Source organism: Callithrix jacchus, chromosome 19 (genome assembly GCF_049354715.1).
Source record: "Callithrix jacchus isolate 240 chromosome 19, calJac240_pri, whole genome shotgun sequence".
In the NCBI taxonomy this organism is placed as follows: Eukaryota; Metazoa; Chordata; class Mammalia; order Primates; family Cebidae; genus Callithrix; species Callithrix jacchus.
This window is the reverse complement of record NC_133520.1, coordinates 22,094,763-22,117,891: the sequence shown is the minus strand read 5'-3', so window position 1 is coordinate 22,117,891 and position 23,129 is coordinate 22,094,763. Positions and strand designations below refer to the sequence as shown.

The window sequence follows — 23,129 nt, the reverse complement described above, 5'->3', positions numbered from 1 at the left end:
GGTGATCCCCAGACAGGCAGGGCCTGGAGTGGACCTCAGCAGTCCTACAGCAGAGGGGCCAGACTGTTAGAAGGAAAACAAAGAAACAGAAATAACTTCATCATCAACAACCTGGACGTCCACTCAGAGACCCATTCTGAAAGTCAGCAACTACAAAGACGACAGGTGGATAAATCCACAAATATGGGAAGAAACCAGTGCAAAAAGGATAAAAACACCTGAAACCAGACACCTCTCCTACAAGGGATCACAACTCCTCACCAGCAAGGGAACAAGTCTGGATGGGGAACGAGTGTGATGAAATTATAAAATCAGGCTTCAGAAGGTGGATAATAAGAAACTTCTGTGAGTTAAAAGAACATGTTCTAACCCAATGCAAAGAAACTAAGAACATTGAAAAAAGCTTTGATGAAATGCTAATGAGAATGGACAAATTAGAGAGGAATATAAGTGAATAGATAGAACTGAAAAACACAACACAAGAACTTCGTGAAGCAAGCACAAGTTCCAACAGCCAAACTGACCAAGCAGAAGAAAGGATATCAGAGGTCGAACATCAACTCAATGAAATAAAATGAGAAGGCAAGATTAGAGAAAAAAGGGTAAAAAGGAATGAACAAAGTCTACAAGAAATATGGGACTATGTGAAAAGACCTAATCTACGTTTAATAGGTGTACCTGAATGTGACGAAGAGAATGAATGCAAGCTGGAAAATACTCTTCAAGATATTATCCAGGAAAACTTCCCCAACCTAGTAAGGCAGGCCAATATTCAAGTCCAGGAAATACAGAGAACACCACAAAGATATTCCTCAAAAAGAGCAACCCCAAGGCACATAATCATCAGATTCACCAGGGTTGAAATGAAGGAGAAAATGCTAAGGGCAGCCAGAGAGAAAGGTCAGGTTACCCACAAAGGGAAGCCCATCAGACTCACAGCAGATCTCTCAGCAGAAACCCTACAACCCAGAAGAGATTGGGGACCAATATTCAACATTCTTAAAGAAAAGAACTTTCAACCCAGAATTTCATATCCAGCCAAACTAAGCTTCACAAGTGAAGAAAAAATAAAATCCTTTGCAAACAAGCAACTACTCAGAGATTTCATCACTACCAGTCCTGCTTTACAAGAGCTCCTGAAAGACACACTACACATAGAAAGGACAATCAATATCAGCCACTCAAAAAACGTACCAAATGGTAAAGAGCATCAACACAATGATGAATCTGCATCAACTAACGGGCAAAACAACCAGCTAGCATCAAAATGGCAGTATCAAATTCACACATAACAATATTAACCCTAAATGTAAATGGACTAAATGCCCAAAAGACACACACTGGCAAATTGGATAAAAAGCCAAAACCCATCGGTGTGCTGTATCCAGGAAACCCATCTCACACGCAAGGATACACAAAGGCTCAAAATAAAGGGATGGATGAAGATTTACCAAGCAAATGGAGAGCAAAAAAAAGTAGGAGTTTCAATTCACATCTCTGATAAAATAGACATTAAAGCAACAAAGATCAAAAGAGACAAAGAAGGACATTACATAATGATAAAAGGATCGATGCAACAAGAAGAGCTAATGATCCAAAACATATACGCACCCAATACAGGAGCACCCAGATGCATGAGGCAAGTTCTTAATGACTTATAAAGAGACTTAGACTCCCACACAGTAATAGTGGGAGACTTTAACACCCCACTGTCAATATTAGACAGAAAATTAACAAGGATATTCAGGACGTGAACTCAGACCTGGAACAAGCAAATGTGATAGACATTTACAGAACTCTCCACCCCAAATCCACAGAATATATATTCTTCTCAGCACCACATCACACCTACTCTAAAACTGACCACATAATTGGAAGCAAATCACTCCTCAACCAATGGAAAAGAACAGAAATCATAACAAACAGTCTCTCAGACCACAGTGCAATCAAGTTAGAACTCAGAATTCAGAAACTAACTCAGAACCACACAGCTTCATGGAAACTGAACAACTGGCTCTTGAATGTTGACTGGATAAACAATGAAATGAAGGCAGAAATAAAGATGTTATTTGAAACCAAGGAGAACGAAGACACAACATACCAGAATCTATGGGACACATTTAAAGCAGTTCCTAAAGGAAAATATAGAAGCAATAAGTGCCCACATGAGAAGCAAGGAGAGCTCTAACATTGACACCCTATTGTCAAAATTGAAAGAGCTAGAGGGGCAAGATAAAAAAAACTCAAAACCTAGCAGAAGAAAAGAAATAACTAAGATCACAGCAGAACTGAAGGAGATAGATATACAAAAAAGCCTTCAAAAAATCTATACATCCAGGAGCTGGTTTTTCGAAAAGATCAACAAAATAGACCAGAGTCAGATTAATAAAAAAGAAAAGAGAGTATAACCAAATAGATGCAATAAAAAACTATAAAGGGGTATCACCACAGATTATACAGAAATTCAAACCATCATCAGTGATTATTACAAACAACTCTATACACATAAACTACTAAACCTGGAAGAAATGGATAAATTCCTGGAAACTTGCCTCCTCCCAAGCCTAAACCAGGAAGAAGTCGAAACCCTGAATAGACCAATGATAAGACCTGAAGTCAAGGCAGCAACCCCCAGGTCCAGATGGGTTCACAGCCAAATTCTACCAGACACACAAAGAGGAGCTGGTACCATTCCTTCTGAAACTATTCCAAATAATCCAAAATGAGGGAATGCTTCCCAAATCATTTTATGAGACCAACACCATCCTGATACCAAAACCCGGCAGAGACTCAACCAAAAAAGAAAACTTCAGGCCAATATCCATGATGAACATAGACGCAAAAATCTTCAATAAAATACTGGCAAGCCGATTGCAACATCACATCAAAAAGCTTATCCACCATGATCAAGTAGGATTCATCCCAGGGATGCAAGGCTGGTTCAACATACGCAAGTCTATAAACATAATTCACCACATAAACAGAACCAAAGACAAAAACCACATGATTATCTCAATTGACGCAGAGAAGGACTCTGACAAAATTCAACAGCCCTTTATGCTAAAAACCGTCAATACACTAGGTATTGATGGAACATATCTCAAAATAATAAAAGCTATTTACGACAAACCAACAGCCAGTATCATACTGAATGGGCAAAAACTGGAAGCATTCCCTTTGAAATCTGGCACTAGACAAGGATGCCCTCTCTCACCACTCCTATTCAATATAGTACTGAAAGTTCTAGCCAGAGCAATCAGGTAAGAAAAGAAATAAAGGGTATTCAAATAGGAAAGGAGGAAGCCAAATTGTCTCTATTTGCAGACGTCATGATTGTATATCTAGAAGACCCCATCGTCTCAGCCCAAAATCTCCTGAAACTGACAAGCAACTTCAGCAAAGTCTCAGGATATAAAATCCATGTGCAAAAATCACAAGCATTCCTATACACCAATAACAGACTTAAAGAGAGCCAAATCAAGAACCAACTGCCATTCACAATTGCTACTAAGAGAATAAAATACCTAGGAATACAACTCACAAGGAATGTAAAGGACCTCTTCAAGGAGAACTACAAACCACTGCTCAACGAAATCAGAGAGGACACAAACAGATGGAGAAACATTCCAGGTTCATGGTTAGGAAGAATCAACATTGTGAAAATGGCCATACTGCCCAAGGTAATTTGCAGATTCAACGCTATCCCCATCAAGCTGCCAATGACCTTCTTCACAGAACTGGAAAAAAACACCTTAAACATCATAAGGAACCAAAAGAGAGCCCACACAGCCAAGTCAATTCTAAGCAAAAAGAACAAAGCGGGAGGCATCACCCTACCGGACTTCAAAGTATACTACAAGGCTACAGTAATCAAAACAGCATGGTACTGGTACCAAAACAGAGGTATAGACCAATGGAACAGAACAGAGGCCTTGGAGGCAACACCACACATCTACAACCATCTGATCTTTGACAAACCTGACAAAAATAAACAATGGGGAAAGGAGTCCCTGTTTAATAAATGGTGTTGGGAAAACTGGCTGGCCATGTGCAGAAAGCAGAAACTGGACCCCTTCCTGACAACTTACACTAAAACTAACTCCAGATGGATTAAAGACTTAAACGTAAGACCTAACACCATAAAAACCTTAGAAGAAAATCTAGGCAAAACCATTCAGGACATAGGCGTAGGCAAGAACTTCATAACCAAAACACCAAAAGCATTGGCAACAAAAGCCAAAATAGACAAATGGGACCTAATCAAACTCCACAGCTTCTGCACAGCAAAAGAAACAGTCATTAGAGTGAATCGGCAACCAACAGAATGGAAAAAAATTTTTGCAGTTTACCCATCTGACAAAGGGCTGATACCCAGAATCTACAAAGAACTAAAACAGATTTACAAGAAAAAAAACAAACAAGCCCATTCAAAAGTGGGCAAAGGATATGAACGACATTTTACAAAAGAAGACATACATGAGGCCAACAAACATATGACAAAACGTTCATCATCACTGGTCATTAGTGAAATGCATATCAAAACTACCCTGAGATACCATCTCACGCCAGTTAGAATGGCAATCATTAAAAAATATGGAGACAACAGATGCTAAAGAGGATGTGGATAAATAGGAACACTTTTACACTGTTTGTGGGAGTGCAAATTAGTTCAACCATTGTGGAAGACAGTGTGGTGATTCCTCAAGGACCTAGAAATAGAAATTCCATTTGATCCAGCAATCTCATTACTGGGTATATATCCAAAGGATTATAAATTGTCCTATTATAAGGACACATGCACACGAATGTTCATTGCAGCACTGTTTACAATAGCAAATACCTGGAATGAACCCAAATGACCATTGATAATAGACTGGACAGGGAAAATGTGGCACATATACACCATGGAATATTATGCAGCCATCAAAAACGATGAGTTCATGTCCGTTGTAGGGACATGGATGAACCTGGAAACCATCATTCTCAGAACTGACACAAGAACAGAAAATCAAACACCGCATGTTCTCACTTATAGGCAGGTGTTGAACAATGAGAGCACATGGACACAGGGAGGGGAGCACTACACACTGGGGTCTGTTGGGGGAAAATAGGGGAGGGACAGCAGGGGGGTGGGGAGTTGGGGAGAGATAGCATGGGGAGAAATGCCAGATATACATGAAGGGGAGGAAGGCAGCATATCACAATGCCACGTGTGTACCTATGCAACAATCTTGCATGTCCTTCACATGTACCCCAAAACCTAAAGTGCAATAAAAAAAAATTCCATTTGTTTCTTTTATAGTTTTTATTTTATTGCTGAGATACTTCCATTATGTCATTCATTTGGAAGAAAACAAATGTGTTTTTCTTTACTTCATGGAACATATTTAAACTAAATGCTTTGAAGTCTTTGTCCAATAATTCTTATACCTGGATTTCCTGGAGTTGCTGATCTGGTTTGGCTCTGTGTCCCCACCCAAATCTCCTCTTGAACTGTACTCCCATGATTCCCACAAGTTGTGGGAGGGACCCAGTGGGAGATAATTGAATCACTGGAGTTTTCCCTGTATTGTTCTCATGATAGTGAATAAATCTCACAAGATCTGATGGTTTTATCAGGGGTTTCTGCTTCTGCATCTTCCTCATTCTCTCTTTGCTTGCTGCCATCCATATGAGACGGAACTTGCTGCTCCTCCTAGCCTTCCACCATGATTGTGAGTCTTCCCCAGCCATGTGGAACTGTAGGTCCAATTAAACCTCTTTTTTTTTTGTAAATTGCCTCCAGTCTTGGGTATGTTATTATCAGCAGCAAGAAAACGGACAAATACAGTAAACTGGTACTGAGAGTGAGGTGTTGCTGTAAAGATATCCAAAAATGTGAAAGCAACTTTGGAACTGGGTAACAGGCAGACACTGGAACAGTTAGGAGGCCACAGAAAAAGAGAGAAAAATGTGGGAAGTTTGGAACTTCCTAGAGACTTGTTGAATGGCTTTGACCAAAAGGCTGATGGTGATGTGGACAAGAACGCTAAGGCTGAGGTGGTCTCAGATGGAGATGAGGAACTTAGTGGGAAGTGAAGTAAAGGTGACTCTTGCTATATTTTAGCAAAGAGACTGGTGGCATTTTGCCCCTATTCTAGAGATCTGTGGAACTTTAACTTGGGAGGGATGATTTAGGGTACCCGGCAAAAAAAATTTCTACACAGCAAAGCATTCAGGAGGTGTCTTGGGGGCTGTTAAAAGTACTCAGTTTTAAAAGGGAAACACAGGATAAAAGTTTTAAAAATGTGCAGCCTGACAATGTGATAGAATTAAAAATCCCATTTTCTGAGAAGTTCAAGCTGGCTGCAGAAATTTGCTGAGTAACAAGGCGCCAAATGTTAATCTCCAGGACAATGGGGAAAATGTCTCCAGGGAATGTCAAAGATCTTCATGACAGTCCATACCATCACAGGCCCAGAGGCCCAGGGTCCCCATGCTGTGTGTACCCTAGGGACTTGGGGTCCTGTGTCCCAGCCACTCCAGGCATAGCTGAAAGGGGCCAACATAAAACTCAGGCCATGGCTTCAGAAGGGGCAAGCCCCAAGCCTTGGCAGCTTCCATGTGGTGTTGAGCCTGTGGGTGAACAAAAGTCAAGAACTGAGGTTTAGGAACCTCTGCCTAGATTTCAGAAGACATATGGGAACTCCTGGATGTCCAGGCAGAAGTTTGTTGCAGGGGTGAGGTCCTCACAGAGAACATCTGCTAGGGCAGTGCAGAAAGGAAATGTGGGGTCAAGGCCCCCCACCCCTCGAGTCCCTACTGGAACACCACCTAGTTGAGCTTAGAGAAGAGGGCCACCATCCTCCAGACCCCAGAATGACAGATCCACTGACAGTTTGCCCCGTGCACCTGAAAAAGCTGCAAAAACACAGCCTGTGAAAGCAGCTGGGAGGGAGGCTGTACCTGGCAAAGCCACAAAGGTGAAGTCGCCCAAGACCACGGGAACTTGTATCGGCATGACCTGGATGTGAGACACAGAGTCAAAGGAAATCATTTGGAAGCTTTAAGACTTGACTGTCCTGTTGGATTTTGTAATTACACAGGGCCTGCAGCCCCACGTTTTGGCCAATGTCTCCCATTAGGAATGACTGTATTTACCCAATGTCTGTACCCCCACTGCATCTAGGAAATAACTAGCATGCTTTTGATTTTATAGGCTCAGGCAAAGAGACTTGCCTTGTCTCAGATGAGACGTTAGACAGTGGACTTCTGAGTTAACACTGAAATGATTTAAGACTGTGAGGAACTATTGGGAAGACATGACTGGTTTTCAAATGTGAGAACATGAGATCTGGCAGAGGACAGGGCTGGAATGATATGGTTTGGCTCTGTGTCCCCACCCAAATCTTATCTTGAATTGTACTCGGTAATTCCCACATGTTGTGGGAGGGACCTGGTGGGAGATAATTTAATCATGGGGGCAATTCTCTCCATACTGTTCTCATGATAATGAGTAAGTCTCACAAGATCTGATCGTTTTATCAGGGGTTTCCGCTTTAACATCTTCCTCATTCTTTCTTTGCTGCCATCCATGTAAGATGGGACTTGCTCCTCCTAGCCTTCCACCATGATTGTGAGACTTCCCCAGCCATATGGATCTGTAAGTCCAATTAAACCTCTTTCTTTTGTAAATTGCCCAGTCTCAGGTATGTCTTTATCACCAGTGTGACAGCAGACTAACACAGTTGCCATCAATTGACGACTTTTTCTCTTGAGATCGAATCATAATTTTCTGATAGACTGAGTAATTCTGGACTATACTGTGTATGCTGTGAGTGTGTACACTTTTGGTTCTATCTCAAAACTCTGGAAAATGTTGGTGTTTTAGTCTTACCAGGAAGTCTACCTGGTTGAGATCATATGTCCTGACATATCCTAAAACATAATTGAATCTTGAAAACATTATGCTAAGTGAAAAAGCCACTCAGAAAACCCCATGTTAGATGATTTCATTTATAAGCAGTGTTTGGAATAGGCACATCTATAGGGATTGAAAGTAGACTAATGGTTGCTTAAGGCTGGGGAAATAGGGAAACAGGATGTAGAGACTTAAGGTATAGAGTGTCTTTCTGAAATGATGAAAATAATCTAAAATAGATCACAGTAATGGCTGCACATATCTGTGGATACACTAAAAACCACTGTATACATTAATGAGTGAACTGTATGGTATGTAAATTTATCTCAAAAAGCTATTTTAAAAGACTATTTACAATTTAATCTCAACAGTTTCTAATGAGGATCCACTGAATATCACTGGCAAGTTATGCAAAAAGGTAGAGATCTTTCCTTTGAAGGGTGAAAAGGTTTGGGAAAAAAAGGTCTTAAGAAGCAGTCATATATAAATGGCTGCTACCAATATTAACTATCAAGGATACTATCTAGTGCTATTATGATTAGAACTAATAAAGAAAAGTTCACCATTTTTAGATCATTTTTTAAAACTGCCTTTGGGCCAGGCATGGTGGTTCAGCACTTTGGGAGGTCATGGAGGGCAGTTCACTGAGATTAGAAGTTCTAGACCAGCCTGGCCAACATGGTGAAACCCTGTCTCTATTAAAAATACAAAATTTAGCCAGGCGTGGTGGCATGCACCTGTAATCCTAGCTACTCAGGAGGCTGAGGCACAAGAATCACTTGAACCCAGGAGGCAGAGGTTGCAGTGAACCAAGATCACTAATCTAGTCTGGACAATAGAGTGAGTGAAATTAGTCACCAACCAATCAATCAATCTGCCTTTGAAGGGTTAAAAATAAAGAAGGAATTCTCAAGTTTTCCCAAAAAGCTGCTAAATATTCTACTATTTCCATTAAGAACTTTTTAAAAAAATTAAATACAAAAATTTCTTTTTATGAAGTGACAGGTGATCTAAGAAAAGAAACTGTTATCTTCTCTTAATCTACAATTTTAAAGCATTATATGCTTTACAGCAACATGATTATCTTTAACAGACCAATAAGCCAAACAGCAATGACCCTTCTCAATCAGAATAGCTTCTGATAGTGTCCTTCCAGTTTGAATGCAAAGTGTGCAACATTAAATGATGATATTATAGGAAACTATACCACGAACAGAATCAAGGTAAGACCTAAGTCACTGAAGGACACACAATACCAGCTGGTAACATTTTGGTGCCACAATCAACATTCTGATTATCTGTGTGGTGCTGAAAAATACCACAAAGTTTCTCATCTTCCCATTTTTGTCATCTAAAACTGTACCACATAATAATCAAACATAACATTCTAATCAGATCAAACTTATTTTTTCTTTCTTGTTCTAGTAGGATTCCGTCTTTAATCATCCACATTTTTGAAGTTATAGATTACAACCTAAATACCAAGTCTAGTGCTGAGTTTAAACATGGTTACAAATAACTTGGGTTTTTTTTTTCCCCAACCTGCAATTAGGCCTTATGTTACCACAACCCAACATTTGGCATAAACTTAAATCAACCTTAGTCAGACATACCACATGATGCTGTTAAGTCATTAGAAATAAGCTCTACTCACAAATTTTGTATTTGAACAAATAAATAATTGAAAAGAAAGGGCACAACCTATAAATGCACACTGCCTATGTAGCAAATCAAAAACAGTAATGCTGGCTTCAAACTTTAAGCTGAAATTTAAGTGCATCTATTCACTTTATAGATGCCTAGTGTATAGATGCACAAATCTGAGTTCACAGATAATTGAAAAAAAGATATCTTATGATTGCCAGGAATATTTCAATTAACATAGAGAAAAAAAACCACCACCATTTTGTTAAAAGCACAAAAGAGATGGACAAACTTTCATAACATGAAGATCTTTATATTGTATTTTTCAATGTATTCAAGTGACATCTTTAACATTAAAATAATGAAATATTATTTCTGAACCTCAATGGTCATTTTTTGTACATCTTACTTACTTTGGTCCTCCTTCTTTAAGCTATTTCAATTTTTTAAAGTATCTTCTTCCTATGATAGACATGGCTTTTTCCAAGAGGTCTTCCTGATTCACTTGTTCGTCTACTATTCTTTTATTTTACGTGAAGATGTAAAGATAATTTTTACAGCTTTTTTTTTTAACCTGTTTTGGTTGTCACTTAGTCTCCATCACATCAGTTAATCTTTAAGTATGAGATGAACATCTGTCCAATTTGGGCACAAATATGAAGCAGAAGTATTCTCTTAAACTTTTATCTTTTTCCCAAAGACAGTAAATTTATGGTAAAAATTATATTACTTACACAAAAGTAAGCAAAAGCCTACAGCCTTCGCTACTTCAACCTCCGACACCCAGGACACTAGTATCCTCAGGAAAAACATAAATGTTTGCTTGAAATGCATCAGTTAAGACATCAGTGTAATTAAATACAAGGGGAAAATGATTACTTTTATTTTCCATAAGACATTGTAGCTCTGCTCTCAGCTATCATGATTTTCCTCCTAACCTCTGACTCTTCCTTCTTAGTTTTCTTTATTGGCTACTCCTAATCTACCCAGTCTCTAAAATGTGGATCCTCAAGTATCATCAGTCCTGCACTCTCTTCATTACCTACTTTGTTTCACTAAATGAATTCGGCTTATCCCATGATCTGCACAGCATCTACATACTAACAACACCCAAATGTTTGAACTGCAGATCCCAGCCTTACAGCTGGTAAGAAAAATCACTTCCTGGCAGGCCAAATAGCCTAAGCAAATTTGGCAATCTTGAGGAATTCACCAAATTTACATGCACTGCAGGTGAAATACAATGTACAGAATTTCCTGGGCTTGGTTTCCAGACTTCCGAAAAGCAAGTCATAGAGGCCTTTCTTTTTCCTAAAAATTTTTATTTAGAAATAATAAGCTCACAGGAAATTAAAAAATCATTCAAAGAATCCCCTGTACTCTTCCACCAGCTTCCCCCAATGGTAACATATAATAATTGTAGCACAATATCAAACAAAAGAATTGACAAGGGTACATTACTGTTAACCTAGTCCTTATTCAATTTTCACCCTGTGATAGTTAATATCAGGTGTCAAGTGGACTGAAGGATGACTATATGGCTAGTAAAATATTGTTTCTGGGTGTCTGTGACAGTGTTATCAGAGGAAACTGACATCTGAATCAATGGACTGAAAGAGGAAGACCCACCCTCAAGTGGACAAGCAGGTGGTAGAAGGCGAGAAAATTCTGCTTGCTGAGTCTTCTGGCTCTCTTTCTTCTTCCAGTGCACAAAGCTTGCTTCGACTTCCCCTGCCCTGGGACATCAGACTCTGGGTTCACCAGCAGCTTCCCAGGGACTCTCAGGACTTTGGCCACAGACTGAAGGCTGCACAGTCAGCTTCCCGGATTTTCAGGTTTTCAGACTTGGACTAAGCCACTACCAGCTTCTCTCTTTCCCCAGCTTGCACATATCCTATCATGGGACTTTACCGTGTAATTGTGTGAGTCCATTCTTCCTAACTGACTCCCTTTTATATATACATATATCTTATTGGTTCTGTCTCTTTAGATAACCCTACATACCTTTTTTAAAATGTATACATGTGTGCATGAGTAGTCCTGGGCAATTTTATCCTGTGTATAAATTCATGTGACTACCACCACAATCACAATATATAACTGTTCCATTATCACAAAAGAACTCCCTCACACTGCCTTTGTATTTCTACTCACTCACCCATTCGTTTTCCCCAGGCCCTGTCCCTTTGAAATTATTAATCTGTTTATCTCTGTAGTTTTGTCATTCAAGTATGTTATATAAGTGGAAGCATACAATATGTAACATTTTAAGATTTAATTCTTCTCACAAAGCATAATACCCTTGAGGCCCCTCCAGGTTATTGTATATATCAGAAGTTCATTCCTTTTTATTGTTCAGTAGTACTCCACTGCATGGATATACCAGTTTTGTTGAACTATTCACCCACTGAAGGCTACCTAAATTGTTTCTAGTATTTTGCTATTACAAATAAAGCTGCTATGAACAGGCAAGTACAAATTTTTCTGTGAATATAATTTTGACTTGTCTGGAATAAATGCTCAAGACTGTGACTGATGGGTCAAATCATGTTACACGCCTAACTTTGGGCGGGGGCGGGGGGGGAGTCCAAATGTCCTCCAAAGTAGCTGTGCCATTTTCTATTTCTACCTCCACCATGTAAGAGATCCACTTGCTCCATATCCTTGCCAGCATTTAGTATTATCTACTTTTTATTTTTACTGTTCAGATAGGTGGTTAGTAATATCTCACTATGGTTTTAATTGGCATATTCCTAATGTTCAATATCAGTATACTGAACATTTTTTCATGTGCTTACTATCTCTATCTCCTCTTGGGTAAAATGTCTATTTTCTTTTCCCCATTTTGCAATTAAGTGCTTGGGTTTTTTAATTGTATTCTGAGTTCTTTATATGTTCTAGATATAAAGCCTTTATAAGATATGTTGACAACTATTTTCTCCTGTAGTTTGTCTTCTTACAGTCTTACGGAGTCTTTCAATAAGCACATAATTTAAATTCTGATGAAGTCCCATTTATTCATTTTTCTTTTCTGGTCACTTTTTGTTGTCATATCTAAAAACTCCTTACCGAGCCACAGATCCAGAAAATGTTCTCCAATATTTTCTTCTAAAAGTTTTATAGTTTTATGTTGTATATTTAAATCCATGATCCCTTTTGAATTACTTTTTGTATTTATGAGAGCTTTGGGGAAGTTATTTGGGGTTCTTTTTGTCTACTATTTAAGCACCGTTTGTTGAAGATTATTTTTATTTTTGCACCTTTCTCAAAATCAGTTGGGAATTTCTATGTTAGCCTACATCTTGAGTTCTCTGATGCCTTCCAATGATCTGTGTGTTTATTACATCGCAATTATCCCATGGTCTTGCTTAAGGTGGCAATGTAGTATGGCTTAATATCTGGTAGTGATTCTTTCCACTTTATTCTCCTTTTTCAAAATCCTTTTAACTACTCTAGTTCAATTGACTTTCCATATAAAAATTTAAAATAAGCTTGCCTCTACCTAAAGAAATCTTGCTAGGATTTTGATAGAGACTGCATTAAACCTATAGATTTGCAACCTCATGAAACAATTAAAAAATAAAGAATGAAGACTAAGCCTATAGATCAATTTAAGAACTGACATCTTTAATGTTTAAAGCATTTGAAATCTACTAGCCACTCATTATTTCTAATTCCTCCAAACAATATTCACCAATATTAACTGCTCTATTAATATATTTCTTTGCTCCTCAATACCACTGCATCATTTCCTGCTTCCTTCAAAAGGGAGAAGGCTACTGGGGTAACTCTCAGTAGGAAATAACAGCAGTACAATAGCCCCTTTGAGTGTTTATCTTTATAACATCATAACACTTTTTGGGGTTTCTCAATAAAATAACAAGCTATTATTTCTCCAGCTAGTCAAGTAACACTGTAATAAGCATCTTTGGAAATCTATCTTTTCATCTTTACAAGATAACTTTTCTTTTTTTTACAAAAAATTCTTAGTTTCTTTACCCTCAATTGAGGTAGGAGTTATTAGGAAATTATTTTAGGCAAACAGGAAAAAAAGGGGTCCTTGGAAGATTTTTTCATAGCTCTTGTCTAGCATGAAAGCCCTGGGTCTTAGACCTGGCTAGCAACCTTGGTAACCTTTAATATGCAAATACAAAGCTGTCAGAAACTGGATCCACCCAATATGGTGATTCCCACAGTTGTCCTCTTGCTCTGGCCACAACATGTACCTGGCAGCATGGCAGCTCCCACATATCCCTGTGTATATGGGGAACATCACGGCACCCTGTATTTGCCTATTAAAAAACAAGGGTGGGAGGGCCAGTTTTTTCTGGGTGCTACGTGAATGACAAACTTGGTCAAACCAATCCCCTGAGCCCTATGCAAATCAGATACCGCCTCCTTCAGCCATCAAATATAGCTGGCTGAAATTACCTGAAAGCAGGGTTCTGTCTCTTGGCTTTGGAGCCCCCCTCCCTCTGTCTCTGTACAGAATTGCTTCTGTCTTCCCACTTCTTTCTTGCCTAAACTCCCTGCTCCTTAAAACTACACCATGTGTGTCCATGTGGTTTTTTTCTAATTCCATTGTAAAGGAAGAACCTGGTGTTCCTCCACTCATCGGAGCCAGATCACAACAATAAAACATGTTTCGAAATCTACATTTTAAAAGATTATGGAGAGACTTCTACTCCCAGTATGTAAGGAATTCAGATGTCACCACAGCATCCTAACAAAAAGCAAAAATCTGAACAAACCGAAAAATCAATAACTCTTCTTAGACAGGTAAGGGAAGTAAGGTCACAGGGCAAACTGTTGTCCTGAAATTGGACAGACAGGTGGCTATGGAGAATCACAACTTGGCAGTTTAAAACTCCGTAGCAGAAACCTCACAGAGAACCACTGCCTGGTTAGGAAAACCTAAACTGTAACTGAAGAATTGGTGGAGGTTCAGCGTGGACAAGCCTGAAAGATTAAAACTCCAGAAGCAGGCATAGGGAGGCCCCCCCCCGCACTTATTTCTGAGTTTTACCACCAAGTGCTCTACCAGGTCGTCGTGGTGAATACCAGAGAAAAATATTCTCATGCTTCCAACAGGGGGAGGAGAAAAGAGAATCTCTGCTGCATTCTGAAATATGCCAGAGTATTTTCTTCTTAAGAAAGCCTGCCCTCAGGAGAAACTATTTTACCAAAGCCAAACCTGATGAATTTTTCAGTCTTACCTGTTGAGATATTATCAGAGACTAACCTACTAGAAGGAAGGGCAATACCCAAGTCTGGCCCCTTCTAGCCATCCTGTTCCAATTAAGTAGGAAGGCAGGAAGGGAGGTACAGAGGTGACAGGTGTACTGAGAAGCCCTGGTGTTCACAGGGCAGTCTCACTGAAGATTGGGACCTAATCACAGGACTACAGAATGGCCCCCTACCAACACATACATGCACACACATGCCCTTTGCTACTGCATCACTCGTGGCCCATTTCCTCAAAGCAGTGGAGCTATGTGAGGCATGCAAAATTTATTAGGCCCAGAGAGACATGAGTATGGGACTTCAGTAACATGTCCCTCAAGCCCAGGAGCAACTGTTTGAAGCATTTTGTTACCGCCTAGCTACCTCACCCATCATTTTCATGTTCCTGGAGTTTGTGATACAAAGAACAATGTATAGCCAACCAACCAGCTTCTGATATTTTAATGTAAATTCTTGGTAACAACTTAGGAACTGCCTCTTTTTTTTTCCCTTAAAAACCCACTTGTAACTACTGTTAATCTGAATGTATATTCAAGGCAAATAGAATCTATGCTCCCTGGTGGCCATCCTCAAGCTTTGGGCTCACATTACAAGGTATACTGAAAAAGAGACAAGCGACTAGACAGACATCAGAATGAGAGTCAGATATGGCAAACATGTTGCAATTATCAGACCAGGAATTTAAAAAACCTATTATAAATATGTTAAAGACTTTATGGTTAAAATAGGCAACACATAAGAACAGGTAAATAACACAAGATGGAAATTCTAAGAAAGAATCAGAAATGCTAAAGATCAAAAACACTGTAACAGAAATAAAGAGTATCTTTGATGGGCTCATTAGTAAACTAGACGCCACTTAAGAAAGAATCGCTGAGCTTGAGAAGAGAAACTTCAAAATCAAAAAAGCAAAGAGAAGACTGAAGGAAAAAAAAATACAAAAACAACGGAATATCCAAGAACTGTGGGATTACTATAAAAGGTATAAGGTTACATGTAATGGGAATACTGGAAGGAAAAGGAATGAAGCAATAATGTCTGAGAATTTCCCAAAATTGTCCTACATCAAACCACAGAGCCAAGAAATTTAAAAAATATCAAGCAGGATAGACGTCCACCCTCCCACCCACCACCCAAAAAAACACCTACGCACACCATTTTCATACTACAGAATATAAAACATAAAGAAGAAAAATCCTGAAAGAAGCCAGAGGAAAAAAACACCTTACGTATAGAGGAACAAAGATAAGAATTATATCTGATTCCTTAGAAACCATGCAAGAAGAGTGAAGTGAAATATTTAAGAGATAAGAGGAAAAAAAAAACCCACCAACCTATGATTTTGTATGCTGCAAATTATCCTTCAAAACTGAAAAAGAAATACTTTCTCAGACAAACAAAAATTGAAGGAATCTGCTGCTAGGAGAATTGTACTTCAGGAAAAATTTAAAAGTTCTTCAAAAAGAAGAAAAGTGATATAAATTAGAAACAGAACTATTTAAAGAGAGGAACAGCATCAGAGAGTGAGTAAGTGAAGGTAAAATAAAAACTTTATTTTTAATTAATCTAAATGATAATTTGTTCAAAAGAATGGCAATAATATATTCAAATATAAATTATTGCTTATGTATGAAATAAATGACAGCAATCATACAAGAGACAAGAACAAGGACTTGGGATTACTCTGTTATTACAAGATACTTCACTAGCTATGAAGAAGTAGCATGTTATTTGAAAGTGGGCTGAAATTAGTTGTAAATTTATATTGCAAACTCTAGGGTAACCATTAAGAAAGGTTGAAAAATAGAAGTATAGTTGAAATGCTAAAGAGAGAGAGAGAGAGAAAGAAATCATTTAAGGTGCAGCTTCATTCATAATTGCCAAAACTTAGAAGCAATCAAGATGTCCTTAAGTAGGTAAATGAATAAACAAACTGTGGTACAGGCAGATCATAGAATGTTATTCATTAAAAAGAAATAAGCTGTCAAACTTTAAATATTACTAAGCGAGAGAAACCAACCTGAAAAGGCTACATACTGTATGATTCCAACTATGTGAAATTCTGGAAAAGGCAAACCTATGAGACAGTAAAAAGATCAGTCATGTCCAGGGGTTAGAGAGAAGGGAGGAAAAGAGATATGGAACACAGAGCATTTTTAGGGCAGTGAAATTATTCCGCATGATACTATGATAGCGGATAAATGTTGTCATGCATTTGTCAAAGCCCAGAGAATGTACAACACCAACAGAGAGCACGAATTTTAACATGTAAACTATGGACTTAGGTGATAATGAAGGTTCATCAATGTTAACAAATGGGCCACACTCTGGTAAGGCATGTTATGTTGACAGTAGGGGAGGCTGTGCATGTGTGTGTGGTAGGCAGAAGCAGATATATGGGAATTCTGTACTTTCCACTCAATTATTTTTATAATCCTAAAATTGCTCTAAATAAGAAAGTTTATTAATTTAAAAGTATATATGAAAGGGTTAGAAACTGATCTCTCATTTCTATCCTTGTCCATCCCATTTTCTCTTCACCCTAGCCTCTTCAGGCAACCATTTTTACAACTGCCGGTGTATCTCTGAAACTTTCCTTAGAAAATGCAAGCAAATTCTGAAATATATGCTTATATTCCCGCATTTCTTAAATACAATTTAGCACATGCAAAAGCTTATGAAAAATGCTGCTCAAAGAAAGAAAGGAAGGGAAAATCAGAAGTGAAAACTAAGGAAAAGCAAGAAATATTCTCAACAGATATAGAGAAAGCAATAGATTTAGAATTATAGAACTGAAGGATAAAACTGTCTTATTTATAACAATTTTAATGCCTCAAATTTATAATTCAAAAAGATGTTTCCCTAATTGCAATGGCATATTTTCTACACTGTCAAAGCACTTTCATATATATACTTCATCTCACCTTCCCAATAGCCTGGCAAAACAAGCAGCGTAAATGTTATTTATTATCCTCCTTTAATAGATGGGGAATCTGCATTAAATCTCCTGATTCCTAGTTCAGTGCTTTTTCACTACTCAATGTTATTAGAAAATATCTTATTTTAATTATTTCTACCATTTGCTACTTTCCATTGCTCTTGTTAAACCTTCATGGAAATTTTTTCATATGCAAGTGTTTGTGCTGATAGAAGATAAATAACATACTTTTACAAGTCTAGAAAGGAATCTACTTAAAAAGAACACAAAAACGGGAGTATTTCCTTCCTTAAACACATCTAGTCTCACTATTCCCTTCTTGTATTTTCCACTTCTGTATATTTGAAGTTCATGAATTATAAAACATTAGGAAATTTCTAAGACATGAAGTTTAGCACAAAATAACTTATTTAACATTTCCTTCCCTAAAATTCATTGTAGCTTATTAGCTACCAACATACAAAGTCTGTAACATTTAAGAGCTTCCTGGTAAGAACCAAAATCTGTCTTTACGAATTAATCTCCTACTAAACTCAACATGAACTCTTCCTCTAGCCAAACTAGTCTATTAAGTATTTTCCAAAACCACCATTTGCCTGCTTATGTGCTCTTCTCCTACCATTCACTTATCTTGAATGCCTACATACAGTCTTCTCATTCTTCAAAGTCCCACCGTTAAAGTCTTCTCCTATGAAAAACATGATGTTGTGTAAAGAACATTAATCTGGAAGACAAGCCTGACTTAGATTTTAATCTAGGCTATGCCACTTACTGACTCATGTCTCTGAAGCTGGGTTTCCTCATCTATAAAATGGGGCAACATCCATTTTAGATAATCATAGACTTTGTGTTAGAATACAGTGAATAGCACAAAGAGTTAAATGAGGACTCGAACTGATCATCAGAAATAAACTTACTATTCATTTATTGAGCTCACTGTAATTTGCTTGTATAACTCATTTAGCAATCCATAGTTTGGACTTACTCCATCATCTCTTATACTTTGGCCCTAAATGATTATTTAACTTGTGGTATTTTAAGTCTTATTTCTCTCTTATGTTTTGTGTCTCCAAACAACTGAAACCTTTTTAAAAGCCACAACTATATGCTGTACCTATGTTACTTATAAAAGAAGACTCAAAAAATATTTCCTCAGTAAAGCATTTGTTGAAAATAGTCTATCCAGAAAATGAGAGTAACTTTTTAAGAAGTGCATTAATACAATGGAGCATCCACAGAAAGGTGAAAGGAGAGGAAAGGAGGGAGGAAGACGAGGTGTGGGAGTGGGCACAGGGTGTGTGGTGGGGGATTCAGACAAGGAAGATAGGAAGTGTATACAAACTGTGATTAACAGAGAAACTAGAGATGCTTAGATGTTTAACCTAAAGAAGACTTCAGAAAGCATGAAAACTAGAAGATAATAAATTATATGTGACTCTAAAAGCAAAACTAGGACCAATGGCTAAAATAAAAAGAAATTCAGCTTAATATAAAATTTTCTAATATTAGAGCTGCCCAACAATGGAATAAATATGATTCATTTAAAAGTAAATACCTTGTAAAATTAGATTTACTTAAGTAGAGCTCAAGGTTGAAATGGTTTCAGTCCACATAACAATATACCTAACAAGCCTGGCAGAATGTAAGACACTACAAATACCTCATATTTACTATCTTCAATCTATGCACATAATAGTCAAAAGTAGAAACTCCTTGTCAAGAATTACATATAAACTGGGTAAAGTCTCTCTCAATTCCACAAGCCTAAGACTCTATGTTTAGTAACTAACATTCTTCAAATACTCAATGAAATAATATTTTCTATAAGTATTTTTAAATGATAGTCCTCAGCTAGGATTTTGGGTTGCCATTTAAGCCACAAAAAAGCACTTTGGTTTCTCATCCTATAATTGACTTTTGAGACCACAATACCATCTTTAAAGCTGCAGTGTGGCTAGGAGTGGCAGTTCATGCCTATAATCCCAACACTTTAGGAGGCTGAGGTGGCAGGATCACTGGAGTCCAGGAGTTCAAGACCAGCCTGAGCAACACAGTGAGACCTCCATCTCTACAAAAATTTAAATTAAAAAAAAAAAAAACTGTATTGTACTTTACAATTTTGAAAGCATTTCCATATCTTTATTTTCAATAAAAATTGTGATAATAGATAGAGAAAAGCACATGAATAGGCAAAAGCCAAACAGAGACCTCATAAAACACAAACTGTTTATTCTTCTTTTAATAATGTCTTAAAACTTCATTACTAATTAAATGAAACAGCAATTAAGACATCCACATCTTAAAAAGCAAACACTGCAACAGAAACATTCTATTCCTGCCACATTCATGTTCTTCTCAGAGATCACTCTCATTACCCAGAACTTAAAACAGTCACTGCTCTCTTAGAGCAGTGATTCTCAAAGTGTGGTCACTCCACCAGCAGCAGAGTAAATCTCCAGCAGCAGTAGCATCACCACCTGGAAACTTGTTAGAGATAGCAACTTCCCAGCCCCACCCGACCCACTGAATCAGAACTTCTGCAGTTGACTCACAATTTGGTTTCAACCAGCCCTCCTCTATAGGATTCAGATGCATGCCAAAGTTTGAAAATCACTCTTAGAAAATGGTTTAGTTTATTTCTAACTCAGCAGTATCCCTTTACTTACTTCTCCTCAGCATCTTTCTCTTTCTCACATTTTGCACAATCCAAAGATATTCTCATTTGAATAATTAATTCACCAACAACGTTGTGTTTCCTACTTTCCTCTTAAAATGGGAGGGTATCTTTTAAATGATCCAATTTATTCTTAATTTATTTCTTTTTTTGGGTGTGTCCTTCCAAATTCATGTAGGTACTTTAAATTTTTTAAACATAAATTAATAGTTTATAATAAATTACTCCATGTACACCAAAATTATCACTTTTCTACAAAAAAAAATTTGTTTTGACACATATAATCCTTGAAAGTATTTTCTTGAGAAACATAAAATGATACAGGACTTACTTAGCAAATGAACCTATGATTTACGGTCTAGAATTTCAGCTAATTTAAATATATAAGACTCACCTATAAAGAAACTTGCCAATGCATACATATTCCTTTTGAGATGGAATTCATATGTACACTTAAACAAGAGTAGTTTTCTTAAGAAGTGGTTTCTAGAAATGCTGACTGGAAATAAGAACTTTTTAAAAAAAATACATTTGGAGGTACAAGTGCAGCTTTGTTACGTGGATATATGGTGTAGTGGTGAGCTATGCAATATAGTGTACCCATCACTTGAATAGTGTATCTTGTACCCAGAGGTAATTTCTCATCCCTCACCTCCTCCCACCTTTCCTGCTCTTCAATATCTATTATTCTAGGAATGGGAACTTTTAGATACTATACATGTACATGTATGTATAAGCAGGTACATCGGTTCTGAAATGCTGACAAATAATAGCAACAAAGCAAAACAACCAAACTCATCTGAAAATAATTTTTTTGGTTGATGATAAATGTATCTAAGACCATAATTAATAAATCAGGCAAGAAATAGACCTCTGTTGCTAGATATTACACGGTAACTCACAACCAGGTACAATGTCTTACCTGTGTACATAATGTAGCTGATGAACTGAGTCAATTGCTATCACCATCTCAGCCAAGTAAAATCGAGCCATATCTTCAGGTAATCTATCTTCAAATTTGCTGAGTAGAGTAAGCAAATCCCCACCAACATAATAATCCATAACCAGGTACTGTGAATGAAAAAAACAAAATGTACTCAGTAAATAATAAGGGTGAAAAATTAAAATAATGTATCCCAAGGTCAAACAGGACTGGGTCAAATATTCATGCAGTTAATTACATATGCAGCTAATTAACAAGAAACTGTGTAAGATGATGATCCGCAGTCATTACAAAACTTCAGTACTTTGGGAGGGAGGCTGACACGGGTGGATCATGAGGTCAAAAGATCAAGACCATCCTGGCCAACATGGTAAAACCCAGGCTCTACTAAAAATACAAAAAAAAAAAAAAATAGCTGGGCTTGGTAGCACATGCCTGTAGTCCCAGCTACTAGGGAGGCTGAGGCAGGAGAATCGCTTGATCCTGGGAGGCAGAGGTTGCAGTGAGCCAAGATTGCTCCATTGTACTCCAGCCTGATGACAGGGCGAGAATCCGTCTCAAAAAACAAAACAAAACAAACAAACAAACAAAACACCTCTAAATTTCATATACCAGTAAAACAAAATGTTTAAAGACTGGAGCAGAGAACAAGACAGGGTTACCGTTCTTGTATTTTGCAAAATACAAAAACATTATTATTATCATCTTCACCTACAACAATGGAATACAACTTTCCAAGATTTTAGAAGAATGAACATTTGAATGCCCCACCAAAAAAAAAAAAAAAAAAATCAAAGAAAAAACTCAAAATGCAGGATAGTCCCTACATTGAAAGAAATTCATGTTCATCATCATTATGTTCTCCTTATTTCACCCTGGATCAGTAAGAACTTTATGAGAACCAGCATTAGTCTTAGATCAGCATTTGGAAACCACTACTATTAGAATAAAGCAATTCTCACCATATGTTTCTCTTCCCATTTTTAATATTGTATAAGTATCAGAATGGGCTTTTCTCAGGTGTATATAATAAATAGAAGCCAACTAATTATAGATATGGATTCTTATTGGTATGTGGATCACAAGGTCAGGAGATCGAGACCATCCTGGCTAACACGGCGAAATCCCGTCTCTACTAAAAATACAAAAAAAAATTAGCTGGCCGTGGTGCCATATGCCTGTACTCCCAGCTACTCGGGAGGCTGAGGCAGGAGATTTGCTTGAACCCAAGAGGCAGAGGTTGCCGTGAGCCACGATCCCACCACTGCACTCCAGCCTGGGCAACAGAGTGAGACTTCATCTCCAAAACAAAAAGCAAGCAAGAAAGAAACTAATGTCACATATTAAAGCCTTGAAAATTAGGGAAGCTGAATATATTTAAAATCCTGATCTATGGCCTACTTGCTATATTTACTAGGCCTAGCGGGGTTTTTTTTGTTGTTGTTTTTAGATGGAGTCTTGCTCTGTTGCCCAGCTGGAGTGCAGTGGCACAATGTCGGCTCACTGCAACCTCTGCCTCCTGGGTTCAAGCGATTCTCGTGCCTCAGCTTCCCAAGTAGCTGGGATTACAGACATGCTAATTTTTGAAATTTTAGTACCACACCCAGCTAATTTTTGTATTTTTAGTAGAGACAGGGTTTCACCACATTGGCCAGGATGGTCTCGATAACCTGACCTCATGAACTGACCACCTTGGCCTCCCAAAGTGCTGGGATTACAGGCATGAGCCAGCACGCCCACTGGCCTAATGTTTAACTGACACCATCCTGATAATTTACTTTTGATT

At 37.9% G+C, this 23,129-nt stretch overlaps 1 protein-coding gene across 34 annotated transcripts in view; it reads right to left on the bottom strand.

Moving 5' to 3' along the window:
- Positions 1-23,129, bottom strand: part of CDC42BPA (CDC42 binding protein kinase alpha) — a 327,482-nt gene that overhangs the window by 198,023 nt on the left and 106,330 nt on the right. For all 34 annotated transcript variants that reach the window (XM_017966458.4, XM_078356686.1, XM_078356692.1 and 31 more), the window contains one exon: positions 21,323-21,471. In XM_017966458.4, the coding sequence (XP_017821947.3) occupies positions 21,323-21,471 (149 nt within the window). The remainder of the gene's footprint in view (positions 1-21,322; positions 21,472-23,129) is intronic.